This window comes from Callorhinchus milii, unplaced genomic scaffold (assembly GCF_018977255.1).
Source record: "Callorhinchus milii isolate IMCB2004 unplaced genomic scaffold, IMCB_Cmil_1.0 Scaffold3, whole genome shotgun sequence".
NCBI classification, from domain to species: Eukaryota; Metazoa; Chordata; class Chondrichthyes; order Chimaeriformes; family Callorhinchidae; genus Callorhinchus; species Callorhinchus milii.
The window spans coordinates 35,088,473-35,100,825 of NW_024704744.1; the positions used below are offsets into that span (position 1 = coordinate 35,088,473).

At 39.4% G+C, this 12,353-nt stretch overlaps 1 protein-coding gene across 1 annotated transcript in view; it reads right to left on the bottom strand.

The window, feature by feature from the left end:
• lama4 (laminin, alpha 4) overlaps window positions 1-12,353 on the bottom strand; it is a 73,164-nt gene that overhangs the window by 34,053 nt on the left and 26,758 nt on the right. Inside the window, exons 9-16 of the mRNA XM_007899643.2 lie at window positions 11,500-11,651; window positions 10,822-10,932; window positions 9,591-9,702; window positions 8,952-9,116; window positions 6,742-6,935; window positions 3,627-3,743; window positions 930-1,078; window positions 427-568 (exon numbers count right to left, since the gene is read on the bottom strand). Of these exons, the coding sequence (XP_007897834.2) occupies window positions 427-568; window positions 930-1,078; window positions 3,627-3,743; window positions 6,742-6,935; window positions 8,952-9,116; window positions 9,591-9,702; window positions 10,822-10,932; window positions 11,500-11,651 (1,142 nt within the window). The remainder of the gene's footprint in view (window positions 1-426; window positions 569-929; window positions 1,079-3,626; window positions 3,744-6,741; window positions 6,936-8,951; window positions 9,117-9,590; window positions 9,703-10,821; window positions 10,933-11,499; window positions 11,652-12,353) is intronic.

Consider the following 12,353-nt stretch of genomic DNA (forward strand, 5'->3'; position numbering starts at 1 on the left):
TGGCAAAGCACAAATTAAGACCAATGAAACACCAGTCCTTTTGCTGTTGGCTTGTTCAGACTTTGTCGGCCTTTCCATTATACAATTTGCTGCTTGTGAATTTCGTCACCAATTTCACAATCTAATATTTGTAAACCAGTTACAATTAATGCAATAATTCGAGTCTCGAGTATATTTTACATTTTACATCCCATTCATAATCTGTTTCAGAAAGTATAGGGATGCTTTATATATATATATATATGTGTGGGAAATGGATATTAATAGAGGATGGAATAGTGAGTTTACTGTTGAAGCATTTTACATTTTTCGGGATTCTTAATTGACTTAAAATAAGTGTAATGAAATGTGTAACATTTTGTCTGTTAAACATGTGTCCAATTGTGCCTCCACAGTATAATGTGAATTAGCAAAACCAATACTTACATCCCCAGCTCTCTGTGCAGCGTTGAGTATAGTTGTTGCATTGTTCTCAGCCTCAGCAATATACTCAACAATAGTATTATAGACGTTTGCAGCAGTTAGTGCCTTCTGGATAAATCCGTTTGTGTCAATGCTCTTCAAAATGCTGTTTTGAAGAATAAAAATATATGAAGCAAATTTATGTAACATATGTGTGTACAGTAGCTCTGCCTAGCAGTAGCATTGTATAACATATAAAGCTATTTAATGTAACAAGTTTCTCATGTTTGGGTCACTTAAATGACAACAACATTGATACCGACAGTAAGGCAAATAAAAAAAACAATATAAAGGTTCATGTCTGTCAGTATAACACAATTGATTTTTTAACAGGCACTCTTATTACTAGCAACAAATGCATACTACATAGAAGTGAAACATGCATTTATGGCTCCTGCTATGCCATTGAGCTGCTCTCTGTTTCTTTCCATCTGTCTCTGTTGGTGTAGCATCATAATACAAGTCACCTGGCCAGTTCCAAGGCAAGTTTGTCAAGATCTCGAGAGTACTCTGTTGCTCGGAGAACCAGGTCTTTGTTATATGAGGAAAGATTAGCCAGCTTCTCTCTCAGTCTTTCATGAGCACCATCTATTGAGGCATGGAACTCAGACATGGCCTGAAATAAATGCAATTCAATCAAAAATTACAACATTGCTAATATTTTACCTCCTCGGATGTTCGGTGTGTAATCATGGCATTTAGATCAATCCTCAGCTCTCCTTTCTTCCTCATATTGGGTCCCTGACCAAGACTGCTTTTCTTTACCTCCAACACATTGCCTACCTCCATCCTTCTCCCAAACAAAATGCCACAATTCGCAACTCCCAATCCGATTTCTCAATGCACCCCTTGACAGTCTCCCTAGTTCCACTATCTAAAAGTTTCAGCTCATACAAAAATTCACCATCCTTATCCTCATCACACTGAACTCTGCATGCCCATCACCCCAGTGCTTGCCAGGCGCCACAAAGGCTCCCAAAGGAGACTTCAAGCTCCTCACATTCACCTGTAAGTACATTTGCAAGTTAGCACCTCTCTATCTCTGTGATCTTCTCCACTCTTCTGATTGCCCTCTTTACTTGGCAATATTGGGCTTACAACTCTTTGTCATCTTCATCACATCATTGATGGAGAGTAGAGAGTAGCACTCTGCAGCTAGTGTCCTCTCTCTTATCAAAGCGTCCTAAACCAATTACTCCCTTCTTGCCTGGCTCCACTGGCTCCCTATCCCTCAGATGATTGAACATAAAATCCTTATCCTCACTTTTAAAGCCCACCACAGTTTTGCTCCTCCCTACCTCTGCAAATGCCTGTTCATAACACCATTGGCAGTCAGGCCTTCAGTTTTTGTGCCCCCTCCCTCTGGAACTCCATCCACCTCGTCCCCTCCCATGCCTCCTTACAAGCTCATCTCAACACCCTCCTCTTTGACAGTGCCTTTGGCCACCCTCCTAGTTAATGTGCAAACCCTTAACTATCCTTCCACAACAACAACAACAAGATTCCATTTATAGAGTGCCTTTCACGTCGAGAGGACGTCCCAATGCGCTGGACAGTTGGGTCAGGACCCGAGCCTTGGGGGGAAAATGGTCAGGGTAAGGGGAGGGAAGGGAGGGAGCAAGGAGGAGGGAAATGGTCAGGGTGAGGGGAGGGAAGGGAGGGAGCGAGGAGGGGGTAGAGACAACATGAAAGGTGCAATAAAATATTATTTGTTGTTGACAGCCTTGGTAAGCAGCTGCTGAAACTCCGTTCCTCAAACCGATGGAACCATCGCTAAATGGAAAAGGATGTATGTCTGAAGAGCAGGCAGGAACAAGTGGCAATGCTCTCACACATTTCATGTTGAGCTGTGCCTACTAGAAAGCTCGTAAGGAGTTCTTGGTACCAACCATCCACCTAGCGAGGGCTCAAACTCACGCTTGTTGGATGTCAAACAACCAACTGGTGACTATCCTCCTTGCAGGGTATGTAAGGTAGGTGATTTTGGAGCTGAACTAACTCCAAGGTGACATGTTTGGCAACGGAATGTCGGAATCGAGCCAGTCCTCTGTGGCAGTCCAGGTGCTGGGCCAGGTGGGTCCATAGTATTCCAGGGCACTGCTGATGACAACACAGTCATCCTGGCTCATCAACAGGACTTGGAAGGGCAGACCAGTCACTGGGTCAGGGACTCTTCCTACTCAGTTAACCCTGCAAGCCAAAACCCCAACAGGTCTTAGTAGGACATGCAGCAGGAAAGCTTGTGTGGCAGTTCTCTCAATAGCAAGCTATGCGGTTTTAGATGGTTAGATTCCAGGACTGCCCCAATGCACATTCTGGGGTCCCCAAGTCTTGGCTCTTCCCAACCTACGCCTTGTGTGCATACCATTCTCACAATCTATCACTGCAAGTTCCATGTGTATCTGGCATGCATAGAAATCTCAGTTTGGTTTGGACACTCTTAAGCATGGTGAAGGGTTTCTGCATGTGGTAGCACCCGGCTGATCCCAAAAAATTATGAGCCTTCAATTACTATGCTTCTAACCTCTGGAATTCCCTCCCTCTACCCCTCCGAGGTTTCACTTCCTCTGTCCATTTTTCAATTCCTACCTCTTTGACTTTGACTTATGATCACCTCCCCCTCGCCCCTCCCCCTCCCCTTCTCGCTTGCTTGGTATCGATACCGTCTCTGTTCAGTGACATTATCCTAAATGAAGGGTGTGTATAAATGCTAGTTGTTGTTTATTGTTATTCAATATTAATGTGTCCTACAATAGATTTTCTTTAATGGCTTTATTAAAGAAGCTTACAAGACGAATAACTGTTTGATCAATATTGAGAAGAGTGGTATTCATATTGATTTACTATGGACCTACATGGATTCCCTCTGGTTCCCGGATTTGCAATTGATAGGAACAAGGACTGGGAATAGCATTCAATGTTGTCATTGAAGCTCTCTGCTTCATAATGTCAGTTCTTGCAGTCAAAATATTTAAAATGTATTTAAAGCAAAACAAGGGCAGGAACCAAGTTTGTAAACCAAAAGCTGTTGTTTAATGTCGCGCAGCCTGCAAAGTAAAATCTATGAAGTGCTTTGAGACCTCCTCCTGACGTGAAAGGCGCTATGCCAAATGCAAGGATTACTTACTGCCATTTGAAAATGATTCTAAAGTTGACAGACTTACCGTCATGTTGTTTTCCAGTTCAGATATAGTGTTCTCTGTGTCTATCAAGCTTTCGCTAGCCATTAGAAGAGTCATATTAACGGTATCAAAATGTTCAATTAGCACATTTTGCAGTTGCTGTTGAAGAGAAAAATGCATGAAAACATTCTATATGTCAGAGTACATGCTGGCCAATAGTACACTAGGTGATGCTCAAATATGCATTTGCAAGGCTTCGCTTACAAAATATGAAGTGAATTATTTTATCTGTTATAATCTAATGAACAGACAGAAATGGTTCAACGGGCTGAATGAACACCTCCTGCTCTTATGTTTGTAACAAGATGAAAAATGTAGTTTAAATTATAATTTGTTTTATTTTCCTAATCCAATATTTCAATGAACCTGTTGCTACCCACTTATTTTCTATGAGTTGTCACCTCTCAGGGGGCAGTATTCAGCATGAACGTGTCTTAATAAAATTCAAGGTTACTTATTGTTTAATTTAGTTCCGATACTCGAGAAAGCTGATGTCCCCTCCAGTCTTCACTACAGTGTGTGTCGTATACCAGGTTTTCTTGGATTATTTATAAACATTCTGAAAGGTAAATTTAATTGTAATATTACGTCAAGGTATCCCACACTCCTTAGGTGAAGGTTCTCAAATACATGATTCATCCTGATGTTTTATTTAAATGTCTGCCTTGTTGCTTAAAACAATCAATGAACTCAAAGTAGCTCTCAAATCACTGTCAAAATCCAGTAACTAAGAGAACTTTGCTTCAATTAATTTGTAGTTATGAAGACATTACACTGGAGTAATAATGAAATCAGTTTGAAAATACTTTTAAACAACTGGAAAAGACAAGCAGCATAGAGAGATTTACTGCCCACCTTGAAAAATTATGTTCTAGAAGAGAATACATATTGTATTGTTTTTAAAAAATGTTGTATCAAAGATTTATATATATTCGGCATTATTTATACAGTAGGATAAAGCATGGTATTAATAACACAGTAAGAATATGTACATGTTAGTCTACCTGTCCAATTTTCATAACTGGTGGTGATAAATGTGTAATCTTTTACACAAGAAATGTTCAATGTCATTTCAGGATGTTATATTTCAAAGTCATTTCCTCATTTAATGAAATGTTCAGTAACTAACAGTAGATGGATTACCCTACACCAGCTCAACATAATTCACATCTCTATTACCGCTTCGCTATTTTACAAAAAAAAGCTGATTTTTAAAAATATTTTTTAGTCAGGTGGTGTTGGTGGGGGCATTCTAACTTTGATTTGCTTCATATTTGCTTGATAAGGTAAAGAGGGGAAATATGCGGGCTCTCCTTGAGGCAGTTATAACTTTTGATTGATTGTCAGACTTAGGCCCAGCCAAACTTTCAGGATCTCTTGCAACATATTTTTAAAAATGCGGATAGCATAAACAGAGGATTTCGGTCATAACTGTTTAGCAGCCACAGCGCTGAAACAAATAATGTGGAATGTAAATACAACAACAACATCACATTACATTACATTTATGTAGCTCCTTTCACGTTAGGAGGATGTCCCAAGTCTCTGGACAGTCAGTGTTTTGGACCCGAGCTGGGGGTCGGGATTGGGGAGGTTGGAGGGCAGTGGGGAAGCAGGATGATCTTGAGATGGGTCTTGAAGGAGGCAAGGGAGGGGTTTGAGGCAGAGGGATGGAGTTCCAGAGGATGGCAGCAGAGTGGCAGAAGGGTGATAGGGTCACGGAGCCTGGTGTGAGAGATAACACGGGCTGCCGAATTCTGGATGATCTATAGCCTATGAGTTGCGGAGGCTGAGAAGCAAGGAATTTGCATAGTCAAGCCTCGACGTTATGAATGCATGTGTGAGACAGTGGCGGAGACGGGCAATGTTATGGAGGTGGGGGAAGCCAGAATGGGTCATGGCACAGATGTGGGGTAGAATGGATAGTTGAGGGTTAAACAAGATGCCAAGGTTCTGGACTGGCTTAGTAAGGTGGAGTGTGCAACCATGGATGGTGATGCTGTCAGTGCCTGAGGTGTGGAGGCGCTGACAGGAACCAATCTCTGTCTTGTTGATGTTCAACTGAAGAAAGTTAGCTCTCATCCAGGACTTGATGCCTGACACAGATTCTGTCAGGATAGCAGTGGTCCTGGAGTCAGGGTGGAGGCAGAGAGGTACATTTGGGTGTCAACCGCAAACATGTGGAAGTTGACCCCATATCTGCAGATGATGTCACCAAGAGGGAGCATGTAGATATTGAAGAGTAGGGAACCAAGGACAGAGCCCTGAGGAACGCCGCACGAGACGGTGTGGGGGCTAATGGAGAAACCATTTGTGGAAATGAAGTGGAGGTGGTGTGAGAGGTACAATCTGAAGCAGTCAAGGACAGCAACATGAAGATAGAGATGAGAGGAGAGGTAGTGGATGAAGATAGAGTGGTTCGTTCACAAATATACAGTCAATTCACTTTACAGCATATTCTGTGAAGCGCTTTGAGACGTCTAGAAGACATGAAAAGTGCTATATCAAATGCAAGGATTATTATTCTTCTTATTATTATTATTATTGATGGTGTCGAAGACAGCAGAAACAAGGAGGACGAGGAGGCAGAGGGAGCCCTGGTCGCAGATGTACAGATGTCATTTATCACTTTGACCAGGACTGTTTCTGTGCTGTGGGCGGCATGGAAATCTGATTGGAGGGGTTCGTGAAGGAAGTGGCGGGAGAGGAAGGAGTGAAGCTGGGAAGCAATGACTCATTCCAGGACCTTGGAAAGGAAAGGGAGGTTGGAGATGGGGCAGTAGTTTGAGAGCAGTGATGGGTCCAGGGAAGGTTTTTTAAGGATAGGAGTGATGACGATGGTTTTTTAACGGGGTGGGAACAGTACTTGTGGTCGGGGAGAGGTTTATGATGTCTACTCACATAGAGGGGCAAGGAGGTGGAGCTGGGAGGTAAGGAGAGGGGTAGGGATGGGGTTGAGGGAGCAGGTGGTCAGTTTCATACGGGAAGAAAATACCACATTTTCTTTCTGTAAAATAGTAGACATGATTTAATTGCTTATATTCCCTCAGCAACCTGCACAAATCCTGGACTGAAAGTTTAATTATATCGAGTTCACCTCTTTTCTTTGATATCCAGCAACATGTTTTTCATTTTTCTCCTCTGTCTGTTGCACACTCTTGATCGCATCCTCTAGTGCCTGTTTCAGGTCTGAGAGCTTGATATTGTACACATCGATGTTGTCTTGTATTTCAATGACCGAGTTAATACTTTCATTCAATACATTCTGAAGGGCAAGTACTCGTTCCAGCACTAAAGAAAAAATCAAATATTCAATGTCATTTCCGGATGTACTTTGGAGCTGTCGATCTATTGATTGGGTCTCCTATGAGTGAAGGTTTGAAGTATCCACTGTGACACAAGCTGTCTTTTGTTTTCGGTCATGACCAATTAGTAAATGCAATTGACATTTAAACATGGCATTACTCACACCCTTAAAATGTATTCCATTTGATCTAGAATAACCTGCAAACTGTGCTACCTTTTCTATGTCTTTCTTGGCAACACCTATCTTCCACTATCTTCTGTGTCTTGAACACAAACTCTCACTTTGCTTGGCTATAGCGAGGATGGAATTTAATGATAACAATAATTGCATTTCATACAGCACTTTATGATATCATTGAAACGTTTTAAACTTTCCATTGTGTTTACTGTTAAGTATAATTACTGTATTTCTAGGTGAATGTAACAGCCAATTTGTGCACAGCAAATGACCTGCCAGAAGCAGCTTACAAAATTCAAAATAAAATAAGGTGGGTATTGATTTGCTGTTGAGAACTTTTAGGATTTGCTGACAGGATGTAAAAACTGATCAGCAAGGTTGCAATTGTTGACAAATTCCTCGATCGCAGCAAACCACAGAGATTTTACTTTCATCATTCTGAAGGTGCATCTTCCTTGCTAATGGATTTAAAGTTAAAGCTCTGAGAAATTATTGCAATTCTTTACTAAGAGGTAAAAGATCCGGTTTCCCCAGGGCTATGCTGTATATAGCTTCCAAGCTGAGGTATGTCTCCTCATGCCTGCGGTACTAGAATTTTAGCCAGCACTCAGCTATTCTTTTGGGAGATTACAAATGATCTTGGCTGAGTTTGTGATAAATGTGGCAGCTTTTTGTGTGATTTTACAGCAAACAATAAATGAGCTGGATCGTTTTAGCACTACTATTTCATATCACTATGCTGCATCAGCATTACTATTCATTGCAATATTTTAAATCAATGGAGTTCCATATATTATAAATAAAAATTTCCCATTCATGTGGGATTTTTCTGATGCACCACGATTAACTGCTTACCACTATGGACAATGCAAATGATTGATTTTGCATTGACGCTCTCTCCTTGCCTGTTCATTGGTATACAAAGAGCCCAGATTGGCCACATTGAAGTCTCTATACCACAACTACAACTAAAATTAAAACTGAGAAAGAAAAAAGAAAGAGAATTTATATTTGTATAATAGTTTATCCTGAAATGTTTTGAAAAGCCTTTAATCTCAAATGCATTGACTGTTCTTGTAGGCAAATACAAAGGCTATTTTCACCAATGGAATCCGACAAATAACCATGAGTTAATTAATCTGGTTTCTATCGGCCAGGATTATGATTGACTCTGACATAGATAGACAAAGCTATCAGGCACTTTAGGACTACTTCCCTTCTCTTCCTTATGTCATTAGCCACATTGAAGGAAGGATGATGGTCTTTTAAACATCTGGTGCAATGTGTCCCATTTCCTCTCTGTGTTCAGGAGGAAGGACATCGGAAATTAAATGTAATTGATTTCTTAACATTTGTTTGTTGATAGGACCCTACGCTAGGCACCACTGACTAATGCTTAGGCTTGGCACAATGCCATAATAAATTACAATTTGCAGCATGAACATCACAACGAAGAGATAGATAAAGTAAGGCTGGGCTCAAACATCTGGAAAGACGTGTAGGTATTTCTTGCTATTTTCAGGGATGGGAGAGTATTTTTTCCCACGCGTTTTGGAGCAGGAAGTTGAAAAGGTGCATGCATTTCATTTTTGATAAAGCATCTATGACAAAAAGACTCAAAGCACTTCACATGTGATTGCTATAAAGTGCCATGACTGCGTATTTGTAGGCAAATGCAGCAGTCAATTTGAACACAGAAATATCCTACAGAGAGTTACAAAGTAATTGAGTAACTCATATATCCATTGCATCACTTTGTTTCCAAACATTTGTTTGTATGCAATACATAAAGAAGTTAATTAAAGTGTTTGGGTAAAACCTACATCTCTGGGCTTCATCTTTTTCTTCCTCTGCTATTGGCTTCTGCTCAGAGAAGTTGCGGGCTCTCATCTCATCCAACATATCGGCCACTCGTATAAAGCTTTTGTTGATTTCCTCAGGAGAAAGTTCTGCTGTTTGTCCATACTTATCGAAGCCTACAATAATGTCTGCAAAGTAGAATGAGATATTTTTTAAACGCTCACTGATGTCATGTGTGTCACGGCTTCAGGACTTAATAACAAAGAACAACAGGGTCAGCTCTATATTTTCTGAAATTGCTAACTAGCTTATGCTACCATGATGTATTGTCCAATAATCTGTCTCATTTTTAAATGAAATAATAATATTTAGACACAAATGTTAACTTTTGCTTATGTGGCTCGAACTTGAGTCACCAATTAAGGCATATCACTATGGCAGAAGCTAGAGGAAGATACCTCATAAACACATGACACTCTCTGGGAAGTGCTCTCTCTCTTTGCAATCACACATTACGAAGCACATCCACACATGCTCACAGACAGCCATACTATCACAGACAGCCATACTCATAGATTGACAAAACAATCATGCTCACTCCAGTTTGGCAGGTTCACTTGAATATGCATTTTATTATCATACGCCTGACACTGTAACATTACCTTGAATGGAGCTGGCAATGGTAGCAATCTGTCCACTTAACTGGTTAGCATGGTCACTTGTTTCCAACGTTTCCTTGTCTAAAATCTGCATCATTGAACTGGTTATATTATTCTAAAACATCAAAAATCAGATTGATATTAATGAATTTGTTTTATATGAGCCGAAAAGTAGATTCTTTAATCCCCATGACCCATCCTTTTACTGCACCCATTGATACATCCACTACTCAAGTCTCTTTCTTTCATTATTTTGAATACTGCAAACAAATCACTAATTTATTGATATGAGCTAAATTGAACAATGTCCATTGAGAATACTTGTAACTATTGTTTTGTTTAAACATTTATTGATGATACACTTATTAATGACTCCAGTTCAAAATATATTTTTCCCACAAAATAAAGGAAAAAGTCCCTGCATTTGATATAGTGCCTTATCATGTTTTTGAGATGTCACAAAGTGCTTCACAAAATATATTGTAAAGTGAATTGACTATATTTTGTGGCTGTAATGCGGCAACCAATTGCAACACATCAGTGTCCCACAAACAGTCGTAGATAGAGTGATCAATTTTTTAAAAAAAGGAATTATTACCCCCGTAAAAGTGATCTGTCAATCAACTAATAACCAGGTTCCTACTTACTGCTTGGTAAATAGAGGCATGTGGAGTAAAGAAACTTGCTCAACATTTTGCCCTGCCGGGAATCAAACCCACTTGCAGGGCAAGTGCTCTAACTACTGAGCTACAGGACTCCACAATTTACTTTACAGTATTTTCTGTGAAACACTATGAGATGTCTTCAAATATGATAAGGCACTATATCAAATGCAAGGATTATTATTAATTTCTAAAGCACTTTGAGACATTATCCTACATGAAAGATGATAATGCAAATACAAGTTGTTGCTGCTCCTAAACACTAAACATAATTCAACATTCTGCCTATCCTAGATGATACTGTTGGTAGTTGTTTTTTCCAATAAGTTTGCAGTATAAATTCAGCTTTGAAGTAACCATCCTAATCAATATACTTGGCTTGTTTCTTCTGTGTATAGTTCCCCACAAGTTAATTTTTTTCTATGGGAATGTAAAAATCACAGTGCTATGAGTCTCGGCTATTTTGCAAGCCTATCATACATCATACATTCATCTGGCAGTCCCAATGCACACACTTTATAAGTGGTATCTTTACATAGAAATTAAGTAAAGACAATTGTAAAGAAGTGCACCTTTTCAGATAGTAAGTCAAGATTGGAAATAAGGTTCATTGTAGCTTGTTTAATACTGTCTATATTGAGAATCTGCAACGATGACTGTCTTTCCATCTCTGCAAGCTTGTCCTGTATTGTAACAAAGAACAAAGTACAAAGGTCAGAAACAATATTCTTATCTTTGTTATTATTATTGAAAACTATTTGATTGTTACCATCTCTTCGAAAGAAGAAAGTGGTTGGATAGTCTGAAGCTCAGTGTGTCTGAGCACTATGTTTTAACCATCCCTCACTCTCTGGAACTCTATCCTGGAGTTCCCCTGCCTCACTTCTTCCCCTCTTTCAAGGCATATGTACATTAAAATATATCTCTTTGATTGCATTTTTGGTCATCTTTCACCCCACCCCAAGCTTACACCATCAGCTCGACTGCCCACCAGTGCTGTGAAGTGTTTTGAGACATCCTCCTGACATGAAAGGTGCTATAAAAATGTAAATTGTATTTTATTGTATCCTAATTTGTACAATTTATAATTTTCACCCTTACATTGTTAATTTCCTAGTCAGTTAATTAATTTACTTTCCAAAAAATCACAGCGTAAGAGTTCTTCCCTCCCAATAACAATTAATCTTTTATTATCAATCTACCCAGATCCAAGCCTTACTTGGCTATAGCTGGAAGTTGATATTACTCACAGTAAAGAAGTCCAATGTGATATTGAACTCATCTAAATCGTCACTCATGGCTTCACCAGTAATAACACTTAAAATATTAGACTTGACTTCTTCCAGTGAAGATCCTGTCAATTCCAAGTCCTCCAGTAAGTCCCAGATGCACTTGTCACACTCTGTTCAGATAAGAAAGCCAATCATTAGTTAGACATAAGAATATAATATACAGGAATTAAAAATTTGGGGTGAAGAATATGGCATGGGAGCAATTATCACATTGTACTCTATTGTTTTCAAAAAGACATGATTCTTATGGCTTACTTTTCACAATCAAAAAAAGAATCTTTGATAGATACTTTACAGAATTGCAACTCTAAATTTAAAAAAAAGATTTTGAGACCATTTGAATTGAGCATTTAATCCCTTACCTTTGAAGGAAGGGAAAATATCTAGAGATTGGAAATCTTGAGCCCCTCAAAGAGCTAGAAATAATATCAGTTAATTGCATGGTGTACTGTATTTAAGGTGATTGCTAATGATCTACAAGGCTTTAATTAATTTGAGAAGTCCTGATAATGTCATGAACCTTGCAGCAAAAGTGGGTAATGATTTTTAGCAATAATCCTTGACATTTAATCAGACTCAAATAGCACCTCCAGCGATTTGTTGTTCTGTGCCTTATATAAACAGTATGCACCAAATTAATTGGATTTTTACAAGATTAAGTTGACTTTTTTATGGCTGGCATGCTTATTACAGCTGGGATATGGAGCTAATGTTATGTGGATGAAAAGAGCAATAAAACTGATTGAGCCATTCAGCCTGAGGTTTACATCCATCAAACAAAGGCAGCAGACTGCTGAACAAAGATACCTTTC